Source organism: Grammomys surdaster, unplaced genomic scaffold (genome assembly GCF_004785775.1).
Source record: "Grammomys surdaster isolate TR1022 unplaced genomic scaffold, NIH_TR_1.0 126313, whole genome shotgun sequence".
Lineage (NCBI taxonomy): Eukaryota > Metazoa > Chordata > Mammalia > Rodentia > Muridae > Grammomys > Grammomys surdaster.
In genome coordinates this window covers 9859642-9871829 of record NW_021621113.1, presented here as the reverse complement: position 1 = coordinate 9871829, position 12188 = coordinate 9859642, and the positions used below count along the sequence as shown (strand labels likewise).

The 12188-nt window shown below is 48.0% G+C and overlaps 1 protein-coding gene across 4 annotated transcripts in view; it reads left to right on the top strand.

The window, feature by feature from the left end:
- The window catches only part of Zbtb40 (zinc finger and BTB domain containing 40), a 70838-nt gene that overhangs the window by 43012 nt on the left and 15638 nt on the right, over positions 1 to 12188 (top strand). For all 4 annotated transcript variants that reach the window (XR_003710287.1, XM_028759813.1, XM_028759814.1 and 1 more), the window contains exons 6-13: positions 4486 to 4678; positions 4905 to 4985; positions 6308 to 6444; positions 7168 to 7369; positions 7845 to 7978; positions 9638 to 9806; positions 10119 to 10577; positions 11286 to 11492. Coding sequence is in view for 3 of the 4 variants with exons in the window: in XM_028759813.1 (XP_028615646.1) it covers positions 4486 to 4678; positions 4905 to 4985; positions 6308 to 6444; positions 7168 to 7369; positions 7845 to 7978; positions 9638 to 9806; positions 10119 to 10577; positions 11286 to 11492 (1582 nt within the window). In the remaining variant the exon portion in view is untranslated. The remainder of the gene's footprint in view (positions 1 to 4485; positions 4679 to 4904; positions 4986 to 6307; positions 6445 to 7167; positions 7370 to 7844; positions 7979 to 9637; positions 9807 to 10118; positions 10578 to 11285; positions 11493 to 12188) is intronic.

Below are 12188 nucleotides of genomic sequence, written 5' to 3'. Positions count from 1 at the left end.
GATTTCATTGATTATTCTTCCCAGCCCTTTGCTGATGAGCCAGGCTGAAAGTGGGCTTTGCGCTGTAAAACAGCATTTAGGTAGAGCCAGCCCCAGCTCTGCTCTGCCGCAGGATAGACCACACTGTCATTTTCTCCTGTCACTTTCAGTTTACTTGACAACACAGGCTGCCGCAAAACTTAAATTAGTTGCAAATCACAGGAACACTTTTCTAGCTGGGGTCATAACAGCCACAGCGGCTGCTCCTGGGAGACTCAGGCAGCCTGGCCCAACCAATACAAGAGACTATTGAGTCCATGGCCACAGCTTCCTGTTCCCATTGGGAATGAGCACCAGGCCTATCAGAACTTGTTTTATCAAATTATGCTTTTTGTGTTTTATCTATAAAAACCTTAATTTCATTCTGTAAAAACTGAGAAACAACAATTTGTTACTTCAGGACATAAGCATAGCAGTTACTATAGCTGCCTTTGGCTTGCTGCTTCACAGTCTGCTAAGAGATGTACTAAAGGCTTCCAGGTCCTGAATGTTTGCTTCCTGGAAGCTTATTGAGGCTGAGAGTCTGCTGGGCTTTCTGGGCCCAGGAACATCGAGACCATCCTTACCACTGTGCAGATGGCAGGCAGGCGGCTGATGGCGGCACACTGTTCCTTCTGAAGGCACCCATGGGTCCTTAACAGTCACACTGAGCTCTGTGAGCAGCCGCCTCCTCTCACAGGATCCTCAGAAGGTGCATGAGTTGGTTTGGTCATCTTCATTTGCACGTGGGGAAAAGAAGCTTCTGAGATGCATGTAACTTTCCTAGAGTCACACGGCACAGGAACCAGCGCTGGGGACCAACTGGGTCAGTCTGGCCTCGAGACCCATCCCTGTGCTGCTTCACTGGGCATCAGAAGGCTGCTGAAGAGTGAAGGATTGCTGCTGAGGTCACTACACGTTTTAAATATAAGCTTTTAAGTTTTAAACTGTGGTTCATTTAGTCAGTATCTACCATAGACATTAGACATTATCCAAGGAGAAACGACTGGTTTTAAAACTCAATTCGTTCTTTTAGAACAGAGCTAATTTGATAATGGCAGCTGCTGGCATGACGGATCTGCTTGACTGTCTCCTGAGAGCAGGCATTTCCCAGAGGAAGGCTCACAGATCAGTCACTGTGAGCTGTGGATCGAATACTTTGAAATAGTCTCCTCATTCCCTGGTTCCGTAAGAGCCACACTGTGCATATTACATCATGGTTTATTAAGAAATAGTTCTATTGGACTGGAGAGGTGGTTCAGCAGTTGAGAGCCCTGGCTGTTCCTCAAGAGGACCTGGATTCTACTCCCAGCACCCACACGGCAGCTCACAACTGTCTGTAACCCCAGTTCCAAGGGATCTAACACCTTCACACAGACACACATGCAGGCAAAACACCAATGCATATAAAGTTAAAGTAAATACAATTTTTAGAAAGAAATAGTTGTATGGCAGTAGGAAAGTGTCTGTCACGTGTTTTATTGTTCAACATCTTTACTAGAGCCCTGCGGCCTTTTTGCTCAGACAATCCATTGACAAACCAAGGATGAGCAAGGGAAGTGGGATGGGCTGCTGAGCTGGAGTGGAGCTGAAGCAGGTGGCCATTGAGAGTGAGAAGACTGGGGAATCACAGGCTCACGGGCTGAGGGATGGGCTGTGGGTAAGATAACTGCATGAGCCTGAGGGCCTGAGTGTGCGTCCCAGCACCCATGCGTTAAGAAGGCAAAGTCACTGTGTGTGTGCCTGGAGCCCCAAGCACACAGAGCATCACTGGGGGTGGCAGGCCAAGATCTGGGTTCAGTGAGAGACCCTGTCTCAAGAGACAAAGGCAAAATCGATAGAACAGGATACCCAGGGTCTTTGCATGAACAGTGCATGTACACATGTACACAGACAGACACACACACACACAGCATAGGAATGTGAGCATGTATACACGCAAAGAAGAATTTAACAAAAACAAACAAACAAAAACCACACAAAGCTTAGGGGTACACACTGTAATCTTAGTACTCAGGAAGTTGAAGCAGGAGAATTTCCCTGAGCTTGAGCCCAACCTGGGATGCAGACTGAGGACCAGGACAGCCAAGGCTACATAAGACTGGTCTGCACAAAACAAAAGAGAGGGAGAGAGAGAGAGAGAGAGAGAGAGAGAGAGAGAGAGAGAGAGAGAGATATTTTATAAGAAAAATAATTTGAAAGAACAGTTTAACTTTTTAAGTGTTCAAATCAAGTAGAAGTGAATAAACAGAATTGACTATGGAACTGAGATAGAACATGTTTGAACAGTGCTAAGTGCTTTCTGAGGGTTTACTGCTGTGAGCAGACACCATGACTGAGGCAAATCTTATAAGGACAACATTTAATTGGGGCTGGCTTACAGGTTCAGAGGTTCAGTCCATTATCATCAAGTTGGGAGCATGGCAGCATCCAGGCAGGCATGGTACAGGAGGAGCTGAGAGTTCTATATCTTCATCTGAAGGCTGCTAGAATACTGACTTCCAGGCAGCCAGGATTAGGGTATTAAAGCCCATGCCCACAGTGACACACCTACTCAAACAAGGCCACACCTCCAAATAGTGCCACTCATATACAAACATATACAAACCATAATAAGTGTCTACCCATTTCTCAGTCTCGGTATCTTAAGCAGACAGGATCCAAAGAGCTGGTCAGAAGTGCATTGCTTACTGGATCACACCAGCCAGATCTGAGGTGCTTTTAGCTAGCTAGCACTTGAGAGGCTGAAGCAAGAGTATTGCTATGAGTTCAAAGCCAGCCTGGGCTATATAACAAGTACTAGGCCAGTCCTTTTTCTAAAATGGTTTTCAAACAGTGTTGGAAAGCTGTTGGAAGCAGACTTCACATAGGCTTGCTGCTGGGGAAGAGTTTCATGGAGCTATTTGTTTGGAGAGTTAGGTTTTTTGGGTTTTGTTTTTAAACAGAAATGAGAAGGGACTATGACATAAAGCAGTGCTAGAGACTGGCACAGCAAAGTCACACAGGCAGCTGCTTGGTAAAGAGCCGCTTTCACTTTTTCTCTTCGTCACAGGATGCAGCATGCTTGGGGAAGTCTTAATATTTGTACAACTTGGGGATATTGGGATTCTGGGAATTTTCTTATGAACCATTTATGCCTTCTCCCAGGAGCACTGCTTCTGAGCTTCCCCAGGAAGGGCCTGAGGAGACTACCTCTCCTTTTAGGGAAATAGCCTTGTCTGACCTATTTGAAGGTCTTCTTTGCACCTTGAAGATTGTGACTCACATGAAAACTCCAGAGAGCTCCTTAGGAGGCTCTGGCTTCAAGATACTCTTGGAACATCTACCCCCGTACTTACTCAGGAACAAGATAATCAGAACAAAGTAAACTTAAAAAGGTCAACAAGATTTGGCAGGCTAAAGGGATTCTCAGCAGATCAGATTAACAGCCTCTTCCTACTATATGCTCAGGCGATTACGTAGCATATAAGATAGGGGCTGCACATGGTATACCCCTCCAGGAAAAGATACGGCAACAACATTAGATTGGCTGGAGTTATCGCTGCAATACACAGGGGCTTATACTGATGGACAAAGAATGCTGTGGGAAAATAATAAAAGAATGAGGTGTCAGGGCCTCCCTCAGAAAAGTGAGCTCATGCAGGGACACTGTGGTGTCCTATGGCCAAGGAACAAAAGAATACCAAGATTAGACATATAAAGAAATTCCACAAAGATATAATATAAACATTGTATTATACCAGAAATTAAATAACTGCAGCAACTTTGGCCTGAGGATTTTTCTTGATCCAAATGATAATTGATATCCTGACCATTAAGAGTTAACAATACACCATGCTGGACATGGCAATCTGCCTGGGCTTGCTTGGAGATGTTCTTTCTGTCTAGTGCCCTTGAAACCACAGAGCTGACAGCGTGAGAACGGGCTGTCATTTACCATATATATTTGCTTTGGCAAAATATGCTTCTAGATTCTTAGAAGTTGGGTTATGGGGTTGATGAGGGAAAATGATTTGTAAAAGATATCTCTGTTCTACCACGCTTTATCGATGATGACTAAACTTATGACCCCAGACCTGCAAGAGGAAGTTAAACATGTGTCCAGGGACAAAACTGATCTGATCTGTATCTCTTTGAACAAAATGAATCTATCCCTGCCTCCTGCATTCTGTGTAAAGAAAGAAACACCCTGACTGCCAGTCAGTCAGGCTGCAAGAGTCTCCTGTGCCTGACTTGGTTTTCCTCACTCATTCCTTCCCTTCTTCCCTCCTCTCTGGAACCCGTCCACTGCTAGGGCAGCCATTGTACCCCACCCCACACACACATACACACTGGCAAGAGACTGACTCGGGAGGGCTTGGAGGTGGTGGGCATCCTGTACGGCTCTCTTGCTGGCTTTTCCGGCCATGTGTCAGATTCATCGTGAATTGCAGTAACTGGTGTCTGCTTGATTGCACGCCCCTGCAGGTGATTCAGGGCTGCTGTGAGGGCGGAACACCCAAGGAGATGATAGAGAATCTGTTGCACAGAGTGACTGAAGAGAAGACCCTGCCGGCCAAGAGTCTGGTAAAGCTCCTCCAGGCTGTGAGGACAGCATTCCCAAACCTGGGCCTCCTGCTGGACAATTTGCAGAAAGTAGCAGAGTTACCCGGCACCACAGGTACTAGCTAATTGTTCACTCTCTGGACAGGAGTTGCTTGTACAGAAAATCACAGCTTAAAGCTGCTTTCTGGCCCCCTGCTGGGAAGATGAGACATGCGTTAAGAAATGGCATTATGAAGCAAGCTCACTGTCGCAGATCAGTTGGAATCTGAGGACTCTTCTCCATTAAGCTCCCTCCTAGGGTCTCTATGGTTCAGATTTATTAATGAGCCCTCCTCCTGCAGGCCTGGCCAGAGTCACCTGTGAAACTGAGTGGACAGGGGAGCCCAGGAGATTGTGCATTCCAGCAGACCGTGTGGATAGATGTGAGTGGCAAGTTCAACTCCTGACTGTCCCCTACCCAGCTATGCATTACAATCCCAGGTTACACACACACACACACACCTTGGTGTCCCTTAGTCCGAGGGAAGGAGCCTATTTCTGTTTTTAGCCCAGCTGTAACTTCTTTGTCCGCATCCCAGAGCATATTTGATCAAGATAGCTTTCAGAAAAACAAACAAACAAACAAACAAACAAACAAACAAACAAATTTCTGAGAAACAGGAGAGCTTTTCTCCAGCTTATAGTAATAATTATACACAAAATGGGGCATCTCCCAAAATGGAGAAGAAAATAGGCTGTTGTCTTTCTCCCTAAGTCAGTGCCATAGATTGCCTTATGTTTTAGTTGTATGATTGCCCCATTTAACAGTATCAAAACATTCTCTGCATTTCTAAAAACTCCAGTCTCCTTTGAAGGCTGTGTGTATGTGTCTGTTGCAAAGCTGTGCGTGGCGTGTTACATGTGCCCTGATCTGGGTAGATGTGTAACGGGAAGACTGGAGGCCACCGAGCCATCCATGTCTGTCTGACCTTAAGCACATAGCTTCACTTTGTGAACCCCATTGACTCTGGAGTGAGTATAAGAATTGTCACATTTATTTTTGTGGCTGTTATGAAATGACACCTGTTAGACATTTAATGAAGTGCTTGGCACATAGTAGGACATCAGCAAATATTAGATGCTGCCTTTACAGTCAGTCTCATCATCAGGCTCCACAGTGGCCATGGTCCTTTGCCTTCAGAATGTTTTAGGCTTAGTTTCCAGAAGTGGATTTACTGTGTCAAAGAGGAAAATAAAAACATAACTATATATAAAGTAAGGGACATACAGACTGCTGTACTTTCTTTACCTTTAAGGAAATATGACTTAAGAAAGTAGCTGGCAGATGGCCTCGGAGGCATCTGAACAGACTGCACCCATCTTCTCGGGCACTGCCTGAACTGGTAACTACTGGTATTTGGGATCACCACATGAATCCTCAACCCTGGGCATTGTGAAGAACACAATCTGTACATCAGAGCCTCTGACAAAAGCAGCACCCTCATTACCCACCTGCTGGGCAGTCACTGCCTTCTCCCAGCCACTAGCCTGTTTGTACGACCCTGAAGCACTGGTGATTCTGTGTAGACCAGCAGAAATATGACCCCTGTGTGTGCAGCCCCAGGCTGGCCACGGGACTCTGCTCCGCAGAACAAGCAGCTCATGGCTGCTGTTCTCTCTCATTTGTCTGTGGCTCTTGTCTTCTTAGAAGTCCTCGGCTGCCTTTGGTGCATCAAGCATTATTGTTCCGATGTTGTCCTTACAGCCTCCCCTAACCCTGATGCTTATGGAGCCGAGCTGTTGAGAAAGTACCATGAAAACCTGTCTGAGATTCTCATAGACAACCAGGTGCTGCTAAAGGTGATCTCACGGGCGAAGAGCTTAGCCCCTGGAGACAGAGAGGTGAGCAGCAGGGAGGGGGACTAGGAGGGGAAATACGACTCTGTACACACATGCATTTCCATTTTCTATAAATACATATACACAGCTATGTTGGGAAATGCCAAGAAGGAGAACTAGAAGGTGACTCCTTTTCTAAGGGAAAGTGCCAAATAGAGTAGATGCAATTTCTTATTTTAAAGTTTTAGTTTATCTAGTTTGTAGAGTGAACAGCTTGCGGGAGTCGGTCCTCTTTTACTGGGTGACTTATAGGGAGCAAACTGAGCTCGTTAGATTTGGTGGCCAGTGCCATTGCTGCCTCAGCCATCTCACTGTAGTCATAAAGAAAGGCACTCATGAGAAAGAAAGAGGAACTTTGTTGCAAATAAGAAATCTGTCTGTATCCATGTTTGGTAGCACATGCCTCTAACCCCACCACTAAGGAGACTGAGGGAAGAGGATTATTAGGTCAGTGCCAGCCTGAGATGTACAGGGAAATCCTGCCTAAAAACCAAACCATACACAATCAACACACATGCACACGCACACACACACACACACTAAGGGCATGGTGTATGTTAAATAAGCTTCTTACTACTCTGCTGTTTCCCTGACCCCATACCCAACCCCTTACACACAAAGTACATTTGATTTGAAAAGCCCTCCCCTCCCAGAACACAGACTCAACTGTTTTGCCGCTGGCTCAGGGTCAGTCTTTTACACCTACATTTGTGCTGCATTTTGAAGGTCATGCAGACCCTCGTGAAACAGGACTCTGGCTCAGGTGGCTTCCGTTCCCTGATGTCAGCAGCTCTGGAGAGGCAGACTCTCTCTGCAACAGCCATCTGGCAACTGCTGCTGGCGGCTCAAGAGACTGAGACCTGCCCACTGAACCTGCTCTTGGAGGAAGTAGGAAGGGAGGCTGGTGCTGGGGCTTTCTTCCGGGCAGGTGAGTTGTCTTCCCTCTGCCATGATGTCCCCCATAGAGACAACTGTCCACTCCTAGGGAGTAAGAGGACTCTCTCATGGTTGCCACCTGTGTCCTTCCCCTTGGGAGCAATAGCAAATACGTTCCTGTGTTCTCCTACACAGTGGGTTGACCATAGGTGCTATGCGTTTGAGGAAGGCAGGAAGAAAGGATTCTGAGTGTGTTCAGTGGTATTTGAAGAGCTAGATGGTGAATCCTGACTCAGGCATGGCGCAGCACCCGCATGCATGGGTGAGCAGTTGTGTTCAGGGATGTGGGTGCCACCATCCATCACTGTGAGGTCCTGTCCTCTGGCTGCAGTGCTGGCAGCCATTCTCTTCACACCTAGCCCAAGTAAAGAGACAGACGGGCTGTGTTTTTGGAGGGTTGAGTGGAGAGGTGAAGGAGAAAATAATGCCCATGGCTTGACTAAGTGTCCAGTTTCCCTTCCTTTCAGTGACTGCCCCAGAGAGCACGGTGTTGGAAACCGTCCTGAGGCATAGCAAGCTGGTCCAGGAGGCCATCCAGCAGACGGCAGGGCGTGAGCACCTTTCTTCAGAGGAAGAGCACTTGGCAGAGACCATGAAGGAGGTGGGGAGTGGAGGACAGGTAGAGGTTTGTGGGGCGTGGAGTTCTGTAGAAGTTTGACAGGTGGATGCCTGGCACCGTCTTCCTTCTCTGCAGCATGCCTTCTGCATGCCTGGTGCTTCACTAGCTCCTCAGAACACCTTTGCCCTTTAGCTTCAGCCCTAAGTGACAGGTGATGTCATCCCCCTTTACAGAAGCCCTCAGGCTTACACAGTTGTGTTTCCCATCTAGGACACTGGTGAGTAAGCAGTGAACCCAGTGTCCAACCCCAGCAGACACATCTTAGAGCGGTGGGGCAACTGAAATGGTGGCTCTGTCTACTGTGCTCTCATGAGCAGCTGGTGTCAGATGCTGGGAGTTGGTCTTCATGTGTGTTTTCTTCTACTTCTTTAAAGAGCCAAGATAAACATAGATAGAACAAAGCTTTGCCCATATGGGCCAGCAAATAGTGACAGCTCGTTTTCTGAGAGGCATCTCATACTGACCAGCATCCCAGAAATCTACATCGGGGCTGAGGAAGACTAAGCGATGTCTAAACCCTGTCATGTACATCTGGAACAGAGAAAGATAATAAAGGAACATAAAATTAAACTACAGATGTACCTGGAGTGTCCTTTTGATCCACATAGACAGAGGGCAAATTTCTAACCATCCCCACCAGCGACAGCCCCTCCTCAGTCTGCCTCTCAGACAGGAAGAAGGCGGTACATGCACCCGCAGAGCTCCAGAGGCAAGGCTCATCTGCCCGCCTCTCTCCAGAGTGCCACGCACTTCAGAGCTGGGGCCTCTGCAGTTGATCGTTTTAGCCTCACTAATTAGTCTCCTGCCTGCCTGCAGGGACATCAGGTTTATTTAGATAGACTTGAAAAGAGCGAAAGTAAAATGTCTTCTGCAGTGAAAGTTCTATGTGGCCATCTGCGATGGTCCTGCTTTATTTTCTCAGTGTGCGCTGACTCTCTGCCCATAGCTCCAGCATTCTGAAAGAGGACAGCTTTGAAATCATTTTCCTGGCCTCTTTAAAGCCCCTATTTGAACCTGCTTTAAAACGCTGAATTTCTTTATGAAAGAAAATGATGTTTAAAAGGGTACATCTAAGTGTCTAAAAATATGAAGCCACTCTTCATGCAGAATTACTTCTAGACATGGAGACAATTATATATTATGAAAAATTATCTTGATCTCTACAGAAGCAGCTGCTGCCAAATGCTGTAGCCAGCTCATCACCATCCCCCTCCTGTGCTAACTTCTAGAATCCTATACCCCTCCCCACAGGCTTCCTGGGCTCACTTCTAGAATCTTACAGCCCCCTCTTCCTGGGCTCACTTCTAGAATCCTATACACTCTACCCTGACCCCCAGGCTTCCTGTGTTCAGATCTAGACAGGCTCTTTGGGAGGTGCCTGGTGCTGAGACATAGTCCTTATAGGAAACACAGGTGCCTCCATAATTCTCTCTGCACAGCTTTGTTTGTATGCGCTTGCCTGGTTTGCATTTTCCTTATTTTCTTATCCTCTGAAAAACAGGGTTCTCCACATGTCTCAGAGAGTAATACAAACCACCTAAAGATGGCACTGTCTTCTAGAATTTAGGTTTTCTGCCCTGATGTTGAAGATCCTGGAGACGATCTGATGTTAACACAGCATAATATCCTGTTTTCATTTAGATGCTGAGCATATCCTCTGAGACAGTGAGCCCTGAAGCCTCCCTGAGAGTGGTACTGAGCAAAGCCATGGAGAAATCTGTCTCAGCATCTGTGGTCTGTCACCTCCTATGCAGTGTCCATAAGTCTTTCCCTGGCCTGCAACCCCTCATGCAGGAGTTGGCACATGTTGGTAAGGAACAGGGTTTGAGGGCCTGCTAAACCCTGGGGCACTTTCTATATTGAGGACAAGAAACAGTTGATGTAAGAGGATGTCGTGCTTCAAGATACTTGCTCCTTTTATGTGCTCTTGGTACCTAACAGCCAGGAGCGCAGGTGTGACATGGTGCTATTTGTGTTTAGTGGGAAGTAAAGATGACAGCTATATTACTTCTGAGTTTCCCGAGGAGCCAGTTAATCTCCAGTCTCCTCTAAGAGTGTGTTAGAGAAGTTGGAAAGCATAAGAGAAGCCGAGCCCTGGAGCCATGAGTCTTCTCCTGTGCAGGTTTCCTCACCAAGGGAAATGGAGAGGAGAGGTGGAAGGTGACTGAGGGGCTTCACCCTGGAGCCAAGGACAAAGCGGAGGAAGCAGCGAAGGCAGCCAGCGGAGACTGCCAGGACATGGGACAAAAGGAGCAGGGGGAGCCTGGGCCTGGGCCAGAGCCACAGGAGAAAGACACTTCTGCCTCCCCAGACTCTGCCAAGAAGAGCTTCATCTGCAAAGCCTGTGACAAGAGCTTCCATTTCTACTGCCGTCTGAAGGTGCACATGAAGCGCTGCCGGGTGGCCAAGAGCAAGCAGGTGCAGAGTAAGGAGGGCAGTGAGACCAGAGACTCGGAGGAGCTGGAGAAGCACCAGCCGGATGCCCGCAGTGCAGGCGGAGAGCCTGATGCCCCTAAGAAGAAGAAGAAGCGGCTGCCAGTGACATGTGACCTCTGTGGAAGAGAGTTTGCCCATGCCTCAGGTATGTATGTCAGAAGGCAGCCGTGGCTGCAGATGCTGTTGCTTGGGCTCCAGCCTGGCAGTGTGTTCGCCATGAGTGTGGATGGCTTCGCACTGGGGCAGGTTCATAGGGGTGTGATGTGTCCTGAGAAGAACACAGATGCTGGGCTTGGCCCCAGAACTTGCTCTCCCAACTGTTAGGGAGGTTCCTCACCACACCTCTCTGTACTGTTAGGAAGTCTGAAGATAGATCTAAGTGCCTAGCACCACACCCACACAGTGGCAGTTATAATAATTGTAGCCAGATGTTTAACATCTGGCTTGTGGGTGCCCACATCCTATTTACTTACTGATAAACTTATTGATATGGAAACCCTAGGCCATTACATCAGAATCATTTTGCCTTGCCCCAGATCTCAGGTAAACCTAATGAAACTTAAAAAGTGAGGTTTTTTCCCTTATTTGTAAGTAGAGAGTCCTTTAAGAGAGGGGTGATGGGGAAGATGGGCTAAAAATCTCTATGCCAGATTCAACCAGGAGTGAGGCTAAGTTGACTAGGGATCAGGAAGTGGACCAGTGGCATGTGAGTGTCATGGCAGGACTGAGGCTGGGGTAGCCTGGCCTCCTGTGGCTGAAGCATGAGCCTGAGTACAGCTTGTTTGGGTATCCTCCTGCCGGGTTCCTCACGCTGACTGTAGTGTCTCTTTCTGGGCCGGCTAACCCTGCCTAGGCATGCAGTACCACAAGCTGACTGAGCACTTCGACGAGAAACCTTTCTCCTGTGAGGAATGTGGGGCAAAGTTTGCAGCCAACTCTACCTTAAAGAACCACCTACGCCTTCACACGGGGGACCGCCCATTCATGTGCAAGCACTGCCTCATGACCTTCACACAGGCCTCAGCTCTGGCTTACCACACCAAGAAGAAGCACTCAGAAGGTGAGGGATACCCTTCCTTTTCCTGCAGAGTACTCCTGGGGGAGCTGAGGCAGGCACACTAGGTAGGGAGGTGAAGGCAGAAGGAACCATGTTTGCACAGGCAGTAGAAAGCTTTCCCTGAGGGCTCCTGGATTGCTGGCTGGAGCAGCATTAGGACCTTGTGGTCAGAGTTATGTGCAGCCAGGAATTGTTTGCACTTAGGACAGAGTTGAAGCAAGACAAAGACCTGATGGAGTACTTCTGTGAGTGGGCCATGCTGAGTGCTAGCTGACTAGCCTGCCCCTGTAACTGCCAGCCTAAGGGCTGGGGTGGGGTTGGGGCAGGGCAGAGACAGGTAGATTGCTGCCAGTACATCCCAGGGAAACATCCCAGGATGGTAGAGAACACGGTGGAGACCAGTGCAGTGACATGGGATAAAAGCTCGGAGCGCCTGGGTGTGAGTAGCCATGTCTCCACCGCCTTATCTGGATGGTTTCAGTGCCTCACAGCCTCTCTGTCTCAGCATTCCCCTTTACTGTAAAGCAGAGTTTGGCATGCTATGCCCCTGGCCACACCATAATGGCTTTTCATCCTCAGTGGGCAGTGTGAGTCCTGCAGCCTGCCAGGCCAACATGCTCAGGCCCTGACTGCACTCTGCCATCTGCTCTCTTCAGCCCTGTTCACTCAAGCTCTTCTGCATGCATTGGGTCCTTATCA